Here is a 14,773-nt window from a genome sequence, read left to right on the forward strand (position 1 = left end):
CCAGAGCAGTATCATCAGCACTCTTGGCTGCATCCTTGACCTCCTGAGTAGCATCGGGGCAAGGACAACATGCGTCGGTGGAATAGGCGCCGTAGGAGCAGTGGGGCGCGGCGGACAGAGGACCTCGCCAGAAAGCACACCCCAAAGACGAAGGCCGCGCATGTGGACGCGCATAAAGGTAGCGAAATCAGGGTAATTCGCGCCATCAAAAATCACCGGGCAACGAGGAAGACATAGCTTGTATTACCAGGGGGTCAAAGGCCACAGTATATAGTACAGGTACAGGTGCAAATATGCAAGAAGCCCCCTAACATATGGGGAAACTACAGTATACAAATATATACATCTAACGGTTAATAAGTTGCTAGCGCCTACTATAAGCATTGTACGTTTACTTCCATAGGCCACATGTATACAACTTTGTGAACGTCAAAGTTTGTGAATCACTATTGCAGTGACAAACAACACCATATATTGCCAAAAGCGCAAGGCAAGTGCCATTTCAAGACTCAACAATCGCCAGCCAGAATTACATAAGAGTTTAACAAAAATACACACACACAAAAAAAGGGACACTATAGAAATTGAATGTTAAGATCCCCTGCTAGATACAACATGAAGATAATAAAGTGAATAACACATTAACTTAAGCAAGTCATTCGTGTCATCATGTCAGTCGACTTGTCCACAAAAATTTGACAACAGGCGGGAACTACCAAATTATGAGATAAAATCCTACAAGTCCACTTCACAGTTCACCAGAGTGTACTATATAGATGATCAAAATCAGCATGGACCTTGGAGCATATGAAACGGAATAACCTACACATTTCCACATCCCAGCCATGGGAATGTAACTTTAGATATCTGCAAAGCAATCAATGTCATCAGTCAACCAGTTTGTACTGTCAAAGTATTAATTCAGAAAAAACAAAGTTATATCTCCCAATTTTTGTATGACTTGACACTATACATTAGCTTCACCAGTGTGGAAGCTTGATTAAATGCTAAAACTTGAATCATCTTAGATATTGGACAAAACCAGCAGTACACTTAATTTCAAGTGATATGCCATCAACTTTTATTGGTTCACATATTCTCAAGTATATCGATACAACTGATGTTTTCTGTAAGATGGATCCAACTGATCTCAGCAGAAGATAAAAGACCATGGCTCAAATACCTCGTTAGAGGGAAATGCTGAACTGCCTAGCTAACCAAATCAGTTAGTGTATTCACTGTTGTCATGGATATATGAGGGGCTCGTGGAGAATAAAACTGATGCACTTGGTTTGCAGCTAGTAGGCATATTTTTCAGAAATGTATGAGCGAGATTGTCAGTAGCAGATCGAAATTAATACAATTCATGCAGTGCAACCCTCAAGAAAGCGATCATCATCTAATAAATTAATACTTCCTTCAGTTCAAAATAGATTTTATTTTTACTCTGCACAGAATCAAAAACTATAACTTGACCACTACTCAAGTTGAAAGCAGTTTCAAGGACGAACCTAGTCTTGCCATTTCTTATCATGTATGAAGCATATAATATTTGGTAACCAAAATCGAACAAAATTAGACTGTACAAAACCATCACAATATGAAGTTTGGACCAAACAAACTGTACTAGAGGCCGAAGCTGTTTTAGGATGCCCAGACTAACTTAGGAGGTAAGAAGGGTACTTAACCTTTGCAAGTTTTACTTGCTTCGTTTAAAATGAAATATTCTATTTGGATGTATTACTCTTAATGTATCATGACTCGTCCCATTGATGGCTACCATGTACAGGAGGCTACATTTTAATGCTTATGTTTGACTAAAGAGAATTAAGCATGCTTATGTTTGACTAAAGATTATTTTATAATTTCAGAGCAACCATGTGAACTTCATATGATGTGTGGGAGTCCAAAAAGTGCAATTCTGCTACAAAGAGAACAGATGAAAAGATGAGAGCCTTGAATCCATTGTTAGATATTCTTGGAAAAGAGGAACGTAAACAATCTAACTGTAAACCTAATTTGATTTGTCTTCGAAAATGAGTGTGAGTGATATACCAGCTAAAAATGAAATTACGTGCAATATTTGTGCGTAGGGATGGAACCGTAGCATCCATCAAAAGTCTTTCATGCAAAAGGAACAATTATAATAGCATCGATCAGTACACTAATCATGAAAGCATGGTTTCAGCTGTACAGTAATGTTTTGCAGCACTATTAGAAGAGCAAATGTAAAATAAGTGTGATGGCATGAAGTTGCAATAACAAAACGTATTTGAGTGGCTGAAGAGATACCTTAGCCAGTTATTTTTTGTTCGGCTAATGTCAAATGGAGTATAATAACTCGCCAAATAGTACATGAAAGCGCAACAGCCTTGCAGGCGTCCCCCTGATAAAAAGAATTTTCCTTGCATTGCAGATCTTCAACAGTCTGGCAACAGCGATGCACCTTATATGATCATTTCTCAAAGAGGTATGCCTTGATATCTTTGACATATCTATGATAACAGGGACGCAAGGTGCATGAATATCCAATATTAATTTTTACCAGACAAACCATAGTAGGAGGAGACTTCCTTCGGTAGTAAGGAGAAAAACTGCAATCCGATCAAATCATAACTTCAGAAAATATCTGCAGGTGTGGGAAGTGGCGATGATCCATATGGGACTGATTCTGCCCCTAATGGAGCATGGGTGCCTGAGTGCTTGCGCCATCAATTCCACCATCAAATCTGATTAGTTCTCAGTGCTCAAATGAAATACTGCAACCGAGGATAATCAAGAAGGCGCTGATGTGTTTGTAACAATGGGTAGCCAAACTGCTTGTGCGGTGGCACCTAGAGGTGGTGCATGAACGGTGGCTGAGACAGTGAAGGAGGCCTACGATGCTGAGCTGCGGTAGAAAGAAGAGGAGAACGAATGGCTAGCTTTCGTGATTAAATGCAAGGGGCGGAAGAGGAAGCCACAGGGAGTCAGAAGACGAAGTGGAATGGGAAGTCAAACGACAGCATCTCTTAATGCTACTCTGCTGCTAAAAACAATACTACTCGCGGCAATCTGTGAAAAAAGTAGTGACCAGGTGACTCTTGATAATTAGGACCATGTATTTGAAATCCAACAGATGACAAAAATTGGGGTGATGTGGCTACACCAGGTTTCAGCTTGCAAACATTAAATGATTTATAGTGGGGATGAACTTTATAGATATTATAGATTCCTCACTTGTGAATGGCAATCTTTCCTCTCTATGTTATTTTACACCAAGACACTACATCAAGGCTCAAGCTAACAAAGTTTGATATATGAGTAAGATGTCTTGACATATTCTTGCAGAACACATGGTATAATCAACCTTTTAGGTAATTTCGACTTACATGTGATTTGATATATGAAATACATCACTCTGTACAAACATTTGAGTAGTTTCAAATGCACTTGCTTAATTCAATGTAGCGAAAAATTAGCTAGGTAATGCAATTCAGTGAAACCAGTCTGAAGCAAGTACCAGGGAAACAGAAGACAAACGGCTTACAGCCTCAATTCTTCGCACCTTGGTCTTACGGGTCTTTCTGAGAAGATCATAGTTAAGAACTTCAGGTCATGGTGAAAGTAACCAAAGATATATCAATCCTACAGTAACTCCATGGATAACACTCCTACAGGAGAAAACTAGAAACCATGGATATCAATCCTACATCGACTCCAATGGTACTGGGGCACGATAAATCAATCTGTTTTCTTATCAGGATGTAGAAGAGCCCCATCTCTATAGGCTACAACCATTATGCTCCATGTACATTCAGTATACAAGCTAATTCAAACAGTTTAACAAACAGATTATAACCAATTCCTCATTTGTAATGCATATGACAATCTTTCCTATCATGTTATTTTACACCAAGAAACTACTATATAATGGTACCAAACTTTGAAACATGAGTAAGATGTATGTACTTTTCTTGGAGGACACAGTTGATGTTATTGGAAATTTCATCTTACATTCTGATTGATTGATAAAATGCATCACTCTATAAAAACACAGTAGCAGTAGTTTCAAATGTTTTTGCTCAGTTCACTGTAGCAGAACGAACAAAGGCAGGCAATGCAATCCAGTGGATCAAGTCTGAAGCAAGTACCAGCAAGCAACAGGAGACAATGGGTTTACAACTTTCGTTCTTCGCACCTTCATCCATTCTACTCCTTCAACTTGCGCAGCCACTTGAGCGAGCTCTCGAGCTCAGTGTAAGCGGTCACCTCTGGAAAGCTCTTGCTCTCCATCCCGTAATCAAACACCTCGTACGCATCCGGAACCCTCCCGGCGCGGCACAACGCCCTGACAAACGTCGCATACGCCGGCGGGTCAAGCTTCATGCTGGCACCGACCATGGACCGGTACACCTCGACGGCCTTGTCGAGCTTCCTGTTCTTGCAGAGGCCCATGAGGAGCGTGTTGTAGGTCCGGCCGTTGGGCTCGCACCCCTTGGCCCTCATTTCGTCGAGCAGCCTGAGCGCGCCGAGGGCGTCGCCCTTGACGCACATCCCGTTCATGAGCGAGGTGTAGGTGACGACGTCGGGGAAGTGCCCGGCCGCGGCCATGGCGTCGAGGTAGGTCCTGGCCTTGGCGACCAGCCCGGCGCGCGCGAGGCCGTACACGAGCGTGTTGTAGGTGACGAGGTCGGGGTCCACGCCGTCGTCCTTCATCCGGCGGAGCACGCCGAGGAGGCCCTCGGGGTCGGCGGCGGCGCAGTGGGCCTTCATGAGGGAGTTGTAGACGTGCGCGTCCGCGCGGACGCCGTGGTCGGCGAGCACCGGGAGGAGCTGCCCGATCTCGCGCGGGTCGCCGCGGCGGCAGCACGCGTCGGCGAGGGCGAGGAGCGCCGGGCGCGGGGCCGGGGAGGCGGCGGAGTAGGGGAGCGAGGCTAGGAGGTCCCGCGCCGCGGCGACGGAGCGGTGGGTGGCGAGGCGGCGGAGGAGGAGCGCGAGGGACTGCGCCGGGAGCGGGATGGCGGGCGCCGCCTTGAGCGCGAGCGAGGCGGCCGTGTCCACGTCGTCGTCCACTGTGGAGCGGATCGCGGCAGAGAGCTCGGCGGGCGTGGTGATGGGCCGCCGCTTCTCGGCTGGCGGCGGCGCGGAGGTGACTGGGGCCAGGGCCGCCGTGGGGCCGGAGGCGTCCCTGGGGGTTCTCCGGGGCGGCTTGCCGTGGGAGGGCTTGGCGTTGGCGGGGCGAGGACCGTGTGGTGCGGGAGGAGACGGCGGTGCGGTGGAGGGCTTCGGGACGAGGGCGTGACGGGGGAGCTTGGCGGCGCGCATGGCGTGCTGTACCTTCCCCATCCTCGGCGACGGCGGCGGCGGCGGCGGCGGCGGAGAAGATGCGAGGAATTGGAATGGGAACGGCAATACGATTGCGAGGTGTTTGTTGGGCTGCTCGGTACCGGGCCCAGTCAGAAGTTACACGGGCTTTTAGTGGGCTTATTAATGGGCTACCTCACCCGGTCCGGTAATTCTGGGCCAATGAGAAAGGTAGAAATGGAAAGGCTGGCCCATGTCGACGGTCAATCCGCAGACACGACGACATGGACGCTGAAATTATGGGGTCGTCGCTTTTCCCGTGGCCACCCTCTACGTTTCCGCAAATTCGAAATCTGGCCCTAGGTCGTACAATGATGTCAAACCATCCGACACCTCAGAGATGAGCATTGTGTATGGTCACGTCTGTCGTTGCTACTTTTCAAAATTTGAGAGCGATGCTCCGTGGAAAGGCTTGTGTCATGTGGTACGATTTGCTGCTTGGAGAGAGACATGTTCTTTGGCATCATAAATGGGTTCAACGGCCAACAACTTTCTTGCACCAGGTCCCAATATATTCCTTCTATCCTGTATTTGAGGTTTATTTTTTTGGACCTGGCGTTTTTTTTTCCAAAATAGCTTTTAAATATATTTAATTTCAGTATGTAAATTGATGTTGTAGGAAACTCATGAAGCTTATGTTCCTGAAATATTTTAATCCTGCTAATGTGATTGCCGATCCTGATATTTAGAGACGAGATGATATGGGAAGAGTGTATTTGTTGCGAGGGTTGAGTCGTTTGATTGGCCATAACCCCCACCCCCGCCAAATCGGGCGGATTGGCAGTCATTTATAGATGCATGGTATACCAGTTATGATTGGTTAGAGTTTATTGTGGGGGAAAGATGTTGCATATTTGATGATTGGTTAATGATTTTCTATGTCAAGAAAGTATTATTTGCAAAAAATAATGAGAAAAAGGTTATGTTACGTCTCCACTCCTATAAGGGCCGGCCAGGTCATCTAAGTTTTCCTAACATAAATGGAACTTAATTGTATGATATTATCTTCTCAAAAGCTAGAACTATCATTATAGTTGTGCCAAGATTTATGCTCATAAATGTGTCACATGTTATAGGTATCTTATGGCCCTGTCAGCTAGTCTAACCTTGACGTGGTGCCACCATGAGGGACACCATTCCTTCCTAGAGGGCATCGTGGAAATATCCCTGCTCATTGTACTCTATGTACCAGGGGAAGCCCTAGGACCAACTTTGTCCGGGCATAAGCGTCATGTCAACAGTGTCCCCTTTTTGAAGGTCTTGCTTGATATGAGACACTTTAGGTTGTTTGGAGCATGGTGGAGGATCTAAGACAGAGGGCGCTGAGTGGTTGCTTGTCATCATCATTTTTTCGCTTCGATGTTGCTTTTATTTCTTTTCCTTTTAGGCTCTTTGTGTTGTTGCCCCATCATTTTCTTTGTATCGAACTGATGTATCGGTGCCGTTGCTATATTAATATAGCGTGATGAAAGCGTGTTTCGAGAAAATAGGTATCCCAATTTAAGAAGCCAAGTGTTAGGAATCCATGTTAGTAGTTTCCAAGTCACATTTTTTTATGTACTTTCATGTTTTTGTTAGTTTTACTGCCTGGTTATGAAAATTGGTGTTGTATAGACTTTCTTTTCTTCCACTAAAATTTAGACCTTATATATCCCCTTTCCATCTCAATTCCTAGCCCTGCCAGTCACTGGTTATGGAGCTATAACAAATAGAAGAAGTTCAAACCCTGTTTTTTGCCACCCTTAACTACAAGTTGTTGATCAAGGTCATGATTGACCAACGATTTTTTTACTATTTTTTTATTTCTAGAAATAATAATGGTTTTTTACAAATTTTACAAATAGAACACCGTTGGGGAGGCGTTTCCCGATAGGAAAAAATCGGGCAACAGTTTCCCGAGAGGCCGAGATTCCATGGGTCCGCCGCTGCGCTGAGCGGGCTAGGAATTATTATTAAAAAAAGGGGGCAGTCGGGAAACGGTTCCCTAATACTACCTCCATCCCAAGGCTCAAGGCCTATATTTTTTTCAGAAAGCTAAACTATGTTAAGTTTGACTAAGTTTTTATAAAAAATCATTGTCATGAAAAGTACAAAATCAATACCATTAGATAGATAATGAAATATATTTTTATATGGTACCTATAAAATATCATATTTGCTCATAAATTCTTCTAAAAAATTGGTCAAACTTTACTTCGTTTGACTTTCTGAAAACAATATAGGCCTTAAGCCTTGGGATGGAGGCAGTAGGTACTAATCGTGCTAGCATTTCCTGATTAATGCATGAAGTAGGCGGTAGTCGGGAAACGATTCCCAATAGATACTAATCGGGTTAGCCTTTCGCGATTAATGCATGAAGTAGGGGGCAGTCGGGAACAGTTCCCCAATAGGTACTAAATTGGATTAGTTTTTTCCTGATACGTTTCCTGCCTACTCTATCGCACACACTGATCCACCGAATCTCGACTAGTTGGACTAGCCTTGCCCGATAAATATTAATTGGGAACAAATTATTATTTGTAAAAAATAATAATGGAAAAAGTTCAAAATCAAGTATTATCCGCGAAAATAATGGAAAAAATGTTATTAAAAAATTTGGCATGATTCCAAGCGATACAAGCCACGAGTGGACGCGAGTTGCTCTTGCGCGTTAACCTCGAGGAATGGGTGTAGCAATTTTAACACTAGTTACGCGTTAACCTATTCGCACCAACTACAAGGGCCGAATCGCAAAAGGTGCCGGCCTTCCCTCTCGCTCGTCCCAGACCAGATTCCCTCCCTCCTCGTCTACCTATCACCACCCACACGAACCGGCGGCCACCACCATTGACACCCAGATCCTCCATCAATCCCACCACCACCCTTCTCTCCCCTCTACCTCCGCCTCTCCCATTCCTTCCCTCCCTCCTCCGGCCGGGGTTTCGGATTTGGCGGCGAGAGATGGGCTACGTCGGGAGCCACGGCGTGGCCACGCTGCGCCGGTACAAGTACAGCGGCGTCGACCACTCCATCGTCGCCAAGTACATCCTCCAGCCCTTCTGGTCAAGATTCGTCCACATCTTCCCGCTATGGTTCCCGTAAGCACCCTCCCTCCCTCCCCCGCTTGCATACCTCCCCCCGCCGCCTGATTTCGCGCTCTGTATTTGTTCGTGCTCGTTTGATCTGATACCTCATAACAAGCTCAATGAGGCAGTAATGCCAGCGTCTTCTCTAGCCATACTTGAGATGCTCGTGGGATTGCCTTTGTTCGACCAGCCGCAAAAGATTTTATTTTTCTTGCGTTTTGAGCGGTCTGCTTTGATCCGTTAGACTGACCTGCTTCTGCCCCCATTGCGCGTGCGAGATTTGGAATGCGCCACCCTCTGCTTTACTATACTGTACTACTAAACTGTAAGCATGTAGCGAGGAGGGGAATCGTCTTTAGCTTGGGGAACATCTTTGCAGGGGCTGCAGGCACCGTTAAAAGTGCCTGCTTTTGGTTTGGTGAGGTTAGATTAGTGGAGTCGCTCGTGAGGCGGTGCGGAAAGCTTGCTTTGCATCTATTCTCTAGTTTAATACTGGATTAGTTACTCGCCTTCGTGGACATGCCAGATAGGAGTTGTTTAAGGATGTCCTGTCATGCTGAAGCTATCTTACTAGTTTCTCTAAAGTGAGCGATTCAGAACTTCACTGTGGATTTCTTTGTTAATTTCTGAAGATGGGAGCGAGCCATGTTTTTCATCAGATTAGTGGGTGACCAGAGGCACATTTTGCTAGCTTATGTCGTCATTTACTGTTTGTCGTAAAATCTTACTAGCACTGGTAAATTATAGCTCTGTTACTTAATGAAAGTAATTTCGTATTTACCTATTTTTCTTTTGACTTGAATTCTCCGTTCAAATGTGACGGGGTTGAAAACTAACTTTCTTTCTTTTGTTTTCTGCGTCGAAATCAACTGCAGACCAAACATGGTGAGAGTTCTATACATGCTGTTACCATAAGCTACGCTATTTTGTTTTAAGGCCTGCTAAAAAGCCGCGTATTCTTTTTTCCCAGATTACACTGACTGGTTTCATGTTTCTACTGACATCGGCCTTCCTTGGCTTTGTAAGTATCTTTCCTCAGTAATGTTAGAGACCTGTATATGAGGGTTTGCTCTTCTTATTCTAGCTAGCTTATGACATATTTCTATCTCCATTTTGTCACAAGTTTATGACTTTTTTTTTTGTCTGCAGTGATATTCTAGCAAGTTTTTGAATTTTTTTTGTTTCCATTTTATCGCAGCTGTATTCACCTCATCTTGATACAGCACCCCCTAGATGGGTTCATCTTGCGCATGGAATCCTTCTCTTCCTTTACCAGGTATCCAATTTTATATGCTCAGCTGACAATGCAATATTTTATCATCCAGTTCTCCCTTTCCAGCATAAATAAGTATGGGTTCTTTTTATAGAACAAATACAGTGTGGCATTCAACTAATGCCCATACAGTCATAGTCATTAATATTTTAATATGCACTTCTGGCAATATTATTTAAGTATTTATGACCTATGCTACGAAGGGCTTACTATTAATTTTATGCATGGCAAGGTTCCTAGTCGTATTCTCAATGTATGAACTAGTTTCCTTTTAGTCTCAAATATTCTTATTTCGTGATTTTCTTGTGATTCTCCCATGTAATAGTTTCCAGTCACTGCCAGCTTTAGAACTGTAATATACACGTTGTAATGCGGATGCAGACTTTTGATGCTGTGGATGGTAAACAAGCAAGGCGAACAAACTCATCAAGTCCTTTAGGCGAACTTTTTGATCATGGTAATCTCCATTGCAAATTTAGCTAGCTGAACTCTGTTTTTGGGAAGCCATGTGACACTGATAAGCTTTTATCCTGAACAGGATGCGATGCTCTTGCATGTGCTGTAAGCCTATTCCAAAACTTTCTTTGTTACAGATGCAAAGATACTCAAATTTTTGTGAACTGATTATTCTATCTATTAGTTTGAGTCCCTGGCTTTTGGAAGCACAGCGATGTGTGGAAAAGCTACCTTCTGGTTTTGGGTGATTTCGGCCGTCCCCTTCTACTTTGCAACCTGGGAACAGTAAGTTCATTAGTTCTTTCACTCGTATGCTTACAACATCTAACTATCCTGGGAGCAAGTACTTCTCTATACTCTTCTACATCTATTACCAAGCAGGTCCTATCTTTTTATTGGATAATGTCGCCCTTGTGAAGTTGTGATACCAAGTCTCTTTGGATGCTTTCTAGTTTTGAAATGCTGAGCATGTTTCGCAGTGCTTGTGCCATCCTTTTGTTTCCAAATGGTTCTTAGAACTTCATGCACCTTACCCCATACCAGCTATACTGCCATGTGTTCCTGTGCTTCGTTATGTGGGAAATGCGTTAATGCTCTCACTGAAGACACAATAATGGATCAAATTGATGGTTTGATGTGCACTACTCTATTGAGATTTGTACAATTTAGTTTCCACAAGAGCATAGAATCACTACTTTTGTTTAGTTTGAAACCTAGATACTTTGTTCTATTCATGGTTGATGCTTTGTACTCCCTCCGTCCTGAAAAGGATGTTGCAGATTTGTCTAAATTTGGATGTATCTATACATTAAATTGTGTCTAAACACATCCAAAATTAGACAAGGATGTCGTAGATTTGTCTAAATTTGGATGTATCTGGTTTGAGGTGCACTACTCTATTGAGATTTGTACAATTTAGTTTCCACAAGAGCATAGAATCACTACTTTTGTTTAGTTTGAAACCTAGATACTTTGTTCTATTCATGGTTGATGCTTTGTACTCCCTCCGTCCTGAAAAGGATGTCGCAGATTTGTCTAAATTTGGATGTATCTATAAATTAAATTGTGTCTAAATACATCCAAAAGTAGATAAGGATGTCGTAGATTTGTCTAAATTTGGATGTATCTATACACTAAATCGTATCTAGATACATCCGAATTTAGACAAATCTGTGACATCCTTTCCAGGATGGAGGAGTATTATTTTTTAGTATACCTATACTGATGAGACCTCGGCAGACTTTTGTTGTGTTGATTTTGAGTATCATATTTTCATCTCACATAATTGTTCTGTCTACAGCTATTTTACAAACACACTTGTTCTTCCTATAGTCAATGGGCCAACTGAAGGCCTTATGTTGATCTACGTGTGCCATATTTTCACCTTTTTCACAGGTACCATTTGACTTAACTTATCAACCTCAACACTAATCAAAATCCATGTCGAGTTTGTCAATCTTTGTAGTTTTCTTCTGCTAATGTACCGTGCATATCAAGCTATATGGCCATACTGACAGTAATTGCACATCTTTCCTTTGATAGGAGCTGAATGGTGGGCACAAGATTTCCGGAAATCAGTGCCCCTCCTAAATTGGGTGCCTCTTGTTCCTGGTATGTAGAGTATGAAGCTTACAATTCTATTTTTATTTATGATAACCATGTATCAGTAAATTCCCTAACATGAGCCCAACCATTTCATCTGTTGCCAGTGAAGCCCAACCATTTCATCTGTTGCCATTGAAACTTTTGCTGTTAATGCTCTTTGAAAACTGAAAACTGCAACTTTGAGTTGGACAGTGACAAATGCTAAAGTTTATTGTCCATTACTTCTTTTCCAGAAATCCCACTATATGTCATCGTGCTGTTTCTAATGATTGCTTTTGCTGTAATCCCGACGGTGGGATCAAAGTAAGTTCTATTTGTCGTTTTGTGTAATATTGTGTCATATTTCTTGTTTTAGCTGATATGTGACTTTTGCTCAATAGAACTGAAACACCACTTAGTGTAGTATGTACTCCTTCCGGTTTCCTACTAGCTATTGTATTATACACTTTTAAATTTCGACTGCCGGTATTTCCAAAAATATTTAGATTTGATACTCAAAAATCATGTGTAAGTTTGTTTTGAAGAGTACTTTGACAATGTACAAATTTCTCAGATTTAAAAATGTTGTTCAATAGTGAGTACCAGTCGAAGTTTCATTGTTGATACAGTGTCGTCCATAATAGTAGCTATTTTGATTCTGTACAGAATAACTCCAATGCCCAGTTGAAATAATTCTGGTGTTCATAGACCACTCTTATTTTTTTGGATGTTTATCTTGGTTATATGCTCTTACATTGATTTTGGGTGTCGAGTGAGGCAAATCTTTGTGAGCTGATAAACCATTATGTGGTTGAAAGACACCACTTGTTTGATTCAGAACTGATCAAATATTGAAAATTAAATGAAGCTCCACTAACTTAATGTTGACCTACAGTACTCAAAATGTTTACAAAGTTGTCGCAGCAAGAAAAGGAAGCATGCTACTGGCACTAGCAATGGTAAGTCTAAATTTATTGTCATATTGTGATTTTCTTTTCTTTATGTGGTTTTCTGACCTTCACTTTTACCAGCTCTTTCCTTTTGGTTTGCTCATGGCTGGAGCTCTCGTATGGTATGTTTGTTAACCGTTCTACGTTCTTTGTACATGCTTGTTACTCTTAAAAAATAATTAGTTAGACAACTGCAGGTGGCTCCCAAAAAAATACATCTGGTACATCACTTGCTGAAGTATATTGCATCAATATGCAGGTCCTATGTGTCTCCTTCAGATATCATGAGAACTCAACCACATCTGCTAATTATTGGAACTGGTTTCGCGTTTGGCTTTCTTGTGGTAAGCCCTTCTACTAATATGTTTGTTAAAACATCTTGTTCATCTGTGTGTTTGGTGTTGTTGCCCATTAATAAGTTCCGTGTTCAGAACTAATTTGTCATCTTGCCTGATACCCTGGTCACTGTCATGCCTTGTTGTAATTCTGCTCTTGCTTTGACTCCTTATCCAAGGTTTATTTGATTGGTCTCTTAGTGTCTGCACGTTAAGACGATATTTCATTTTCGAGTTGGAGATTCAGGCTGTGGGTAGGTGCAAATAAGTAACTCTTAACCGGACTAGTTTACACTCTTATCATTGTGCTCTTACTGGTTTGGTGTGCCCAAAACAAACTGTATACACTGGTCTAATTCAGGGAATCAGGGGGCACAACTGTGTTGTAGTCCGATGTTCTATTGTAACTGTATAAACATTACTGAGTATCTGCTTATATTTTGCTCAGGGGAGAATGATTCTGGCTCACTTGTGTGATGAACCCAAAGGTCTTAAGACAGGAATGTGCATGGTACTTGCCTAATGACCTGGTTTCCTCTTTATTCTTAATCGGGCCAATTTTAGTATGTTTATACTTTGTTATATTTAATAATTGTGCTTCCCTTTTGCAGTCCCTAGCATACTTCCCATTTGCAATTGTAAATGCGCTGACTGCCCGACTTGATGACGGGTTTGAGCATCAGAACCTTTTATATTATGTCATATAATAATATTTTTGTATGACATCTGATTGTATGGTCATTGATTGTTGCAGAAACCCCCTTGTTGATGAGCAGCTCGTTCTCCTGATGTACTGCCTATATACAGGTATTGCCTTATTTTCATAGCACATTATCTCTTCTGTGAAAGGCTTGCAGTTGTGCGTTCAAAGTGCTAGATGCACATTATCTCATGTTTGAAGCTGCTAATTTTGTCATGTGTTGGGTCAGACACTAGCTGTATTGGTCATTTCATTGTAATTGTTCGTGGTTCATGTTAAAATTTCATGTAACAAAAAAAAAATCACGAGACATGATACAGTAATAATTGTTTGTCATCATAGGCTGTAGTTGGCTTTAGGCAAATAGCGCATCTTACCTTGCTTAATGTATCTTTTATCTCATTGCTTTGATCAATTTGACAGTGGCACTGTACATGCATTTTGCTACATCTGTTATTCATGAGATCACCAACGCGCTTGGGATTCATTGCTTCAGGTTTGTTAATCGTCACTATGCACTTCTTTTCCTCTTTCTTGCATCGATTTTTCTGACATGATTTCGGTCTGGCAACAGAATCACCAGGAAAAAGGCATAGCTCTGACCAGTGCACATGGTCTCTGCCAAACAAGCAAAACACACCCACTTGTCTTCGATACACAGATGATGATGTCCGATTCATATTTGCATCTGTTATTACGGGGACACTGTCCCCATCTGTCCTTACAGGGACACTGTCCCTGAAATGTACATCAGCATTGAGAATTTGTGCCGATGAGAAAACAATGTATATGAATCAGTTGGCAAAATTTTGTTGTATCTTGTGTAGAGCAGATGCTCAGCGAAGACTTTTTGGGGAAACGTTGAGCTGATTGGCAGGTGATGCCTTTGTAACTTTCCACATTGTAACATCAACTGAGATGCAGTTAGTGTTGTTCAAAATTGAACATTATTTATGCACTTTATGTGCACCATTTTTCTATCCAATGCACCTATGCATGTTCTTACAGATGGATGTATCATTAGCAGTAGTTTATTTCTAATTTGTTGGACAGATTGGACTATG

The 14,773-nt window shown here is 42.2% G+C and overlaps 2 protein-coding genes across 4 annotated transcripts; one reads left to right on the top strand and one right to left on the bottom strand.

Annotated features, from left to right (window-relative positions):
* Window positions 1-455: 455 nt before the first annotated feature.
* Window positions 456-5,395, bottom strand: LOC127308714 (uncharacterized). Of its 3 annotated transcripts, none has more exons than XM_051339619.2 (3): window positions 4,134-5,395; window positions 3,503-3,566; window positions 456-867 (listed from the first exon to the last, which is right to left on the bottom strand). In XM_051339619.2, the coding sequence occupies exon 1, from the start codon at window positions 5,326-5,328 to the stop codon at window positions 4,192-4,194; it is 1,137 nt and encodes a 378-aa protein (XP_051195579.1). In that variant the 5' UTR covers window positions 5,329-5,395; the 3' UTR covers window positions 456-867; window positions 3,503-3,566; window positions 4,134-4,191. The 3 variants fall into 3 exon arrangements, with proteins under 3 accessions (XP_051195579.1, XP_051195578.1, XP_071677539.1); XM_051339618.2 differs by having other exon boundaries at window positions 2,293-3,566; XM_071821438.1 differs by lacking the exon at window positions 3,503-3,566.
* A 2,686-nt stretch (window positions 5,396-8,081) lies between these two features.
* On the top strand, window positions 8,082-14,694 carry LOC127308713 (choline/ethanolaminephosphotransferase 1). Its single transcript, XM_051339617.1, has 18 exons — window positions 8,082-8,423; window positions 9,287-9,296; window positions 9,382-9,432; window positions 9,610-9,687; window positions 10,066-10,141; window positions 10,223-10,245; window positions 10,325-10,425; window positions 11,441-11,535; window positions 11,683-11,751; window positions 11,979-12,048; window positions 12,620-12,683; window positions 12,756-12,796; window positions 12,934-13,018; window positions 13,458-13,520; window positions 13,621-13,679; window positions 13,764-13,816; window positions 14,133-14,205; window positions 14,284-14,694. Exons 1-18 carry the CDS (start codon window positions 8,287-8,289, stop codon window positions 14,303-14,305), a joined length of 1,170 nt encoding a protein of 389 aa, XP_051195577.1. The 5' UTR covers window positions 8,082-8,286; the 3' UTR covers window positions 14,306-14,694.
* The last annotated feature ends 79 nt before the right edge of the window (window positions 14,695-14,773 follow it).

This window comes from Lolium perenne, chromosome 6 (genome assembly GCF_019359855.2).
Source record: "Lolium perenne isolate Kyuss_39 chromosome 6, Kyuss_2.0, whole genome shotgun sequence".
Classification (NCBI taxonomy): domain Eukaryota; kingdom Viridiplantae; phylum Streptophyta; class Magnoliopsida; order Poales; family Poaceae; genus Lolium; species Lolium perenne.

Bases quoted from the DNA above. Each gene is read 5' to 3' on its own strand.
- LOC127308713 (XM_051339617.1), top strand. From the start codon at position 8,287: ATGGGCTACGTCGGGAGCCACGGCGTGGCCACGCTGCGCCGGTACAAG. The intron at 13,019-13,457 runs GTAAGCCCTTCT...TATTTTGCTCAG, and splicing joins TCGCGTTTGGCTTTCTTGTG to GGGAGAATGATTCTGGCTCA. The intron at 13,680-13,763 runs GTTTGAGCATCA...TGATTGTTGCAG, and splicing joins ACTGCCCGACTTGATGACGG to AAACCCCCTTGTTGATGAGC.
- LOC127308714 (XM_071821438.1), bottom strand. From the start codon at position 5,328: ATGGGGAAGGTACAGCACGCCATGCGCGCCGCCAAGCTCCCCCGTCAC.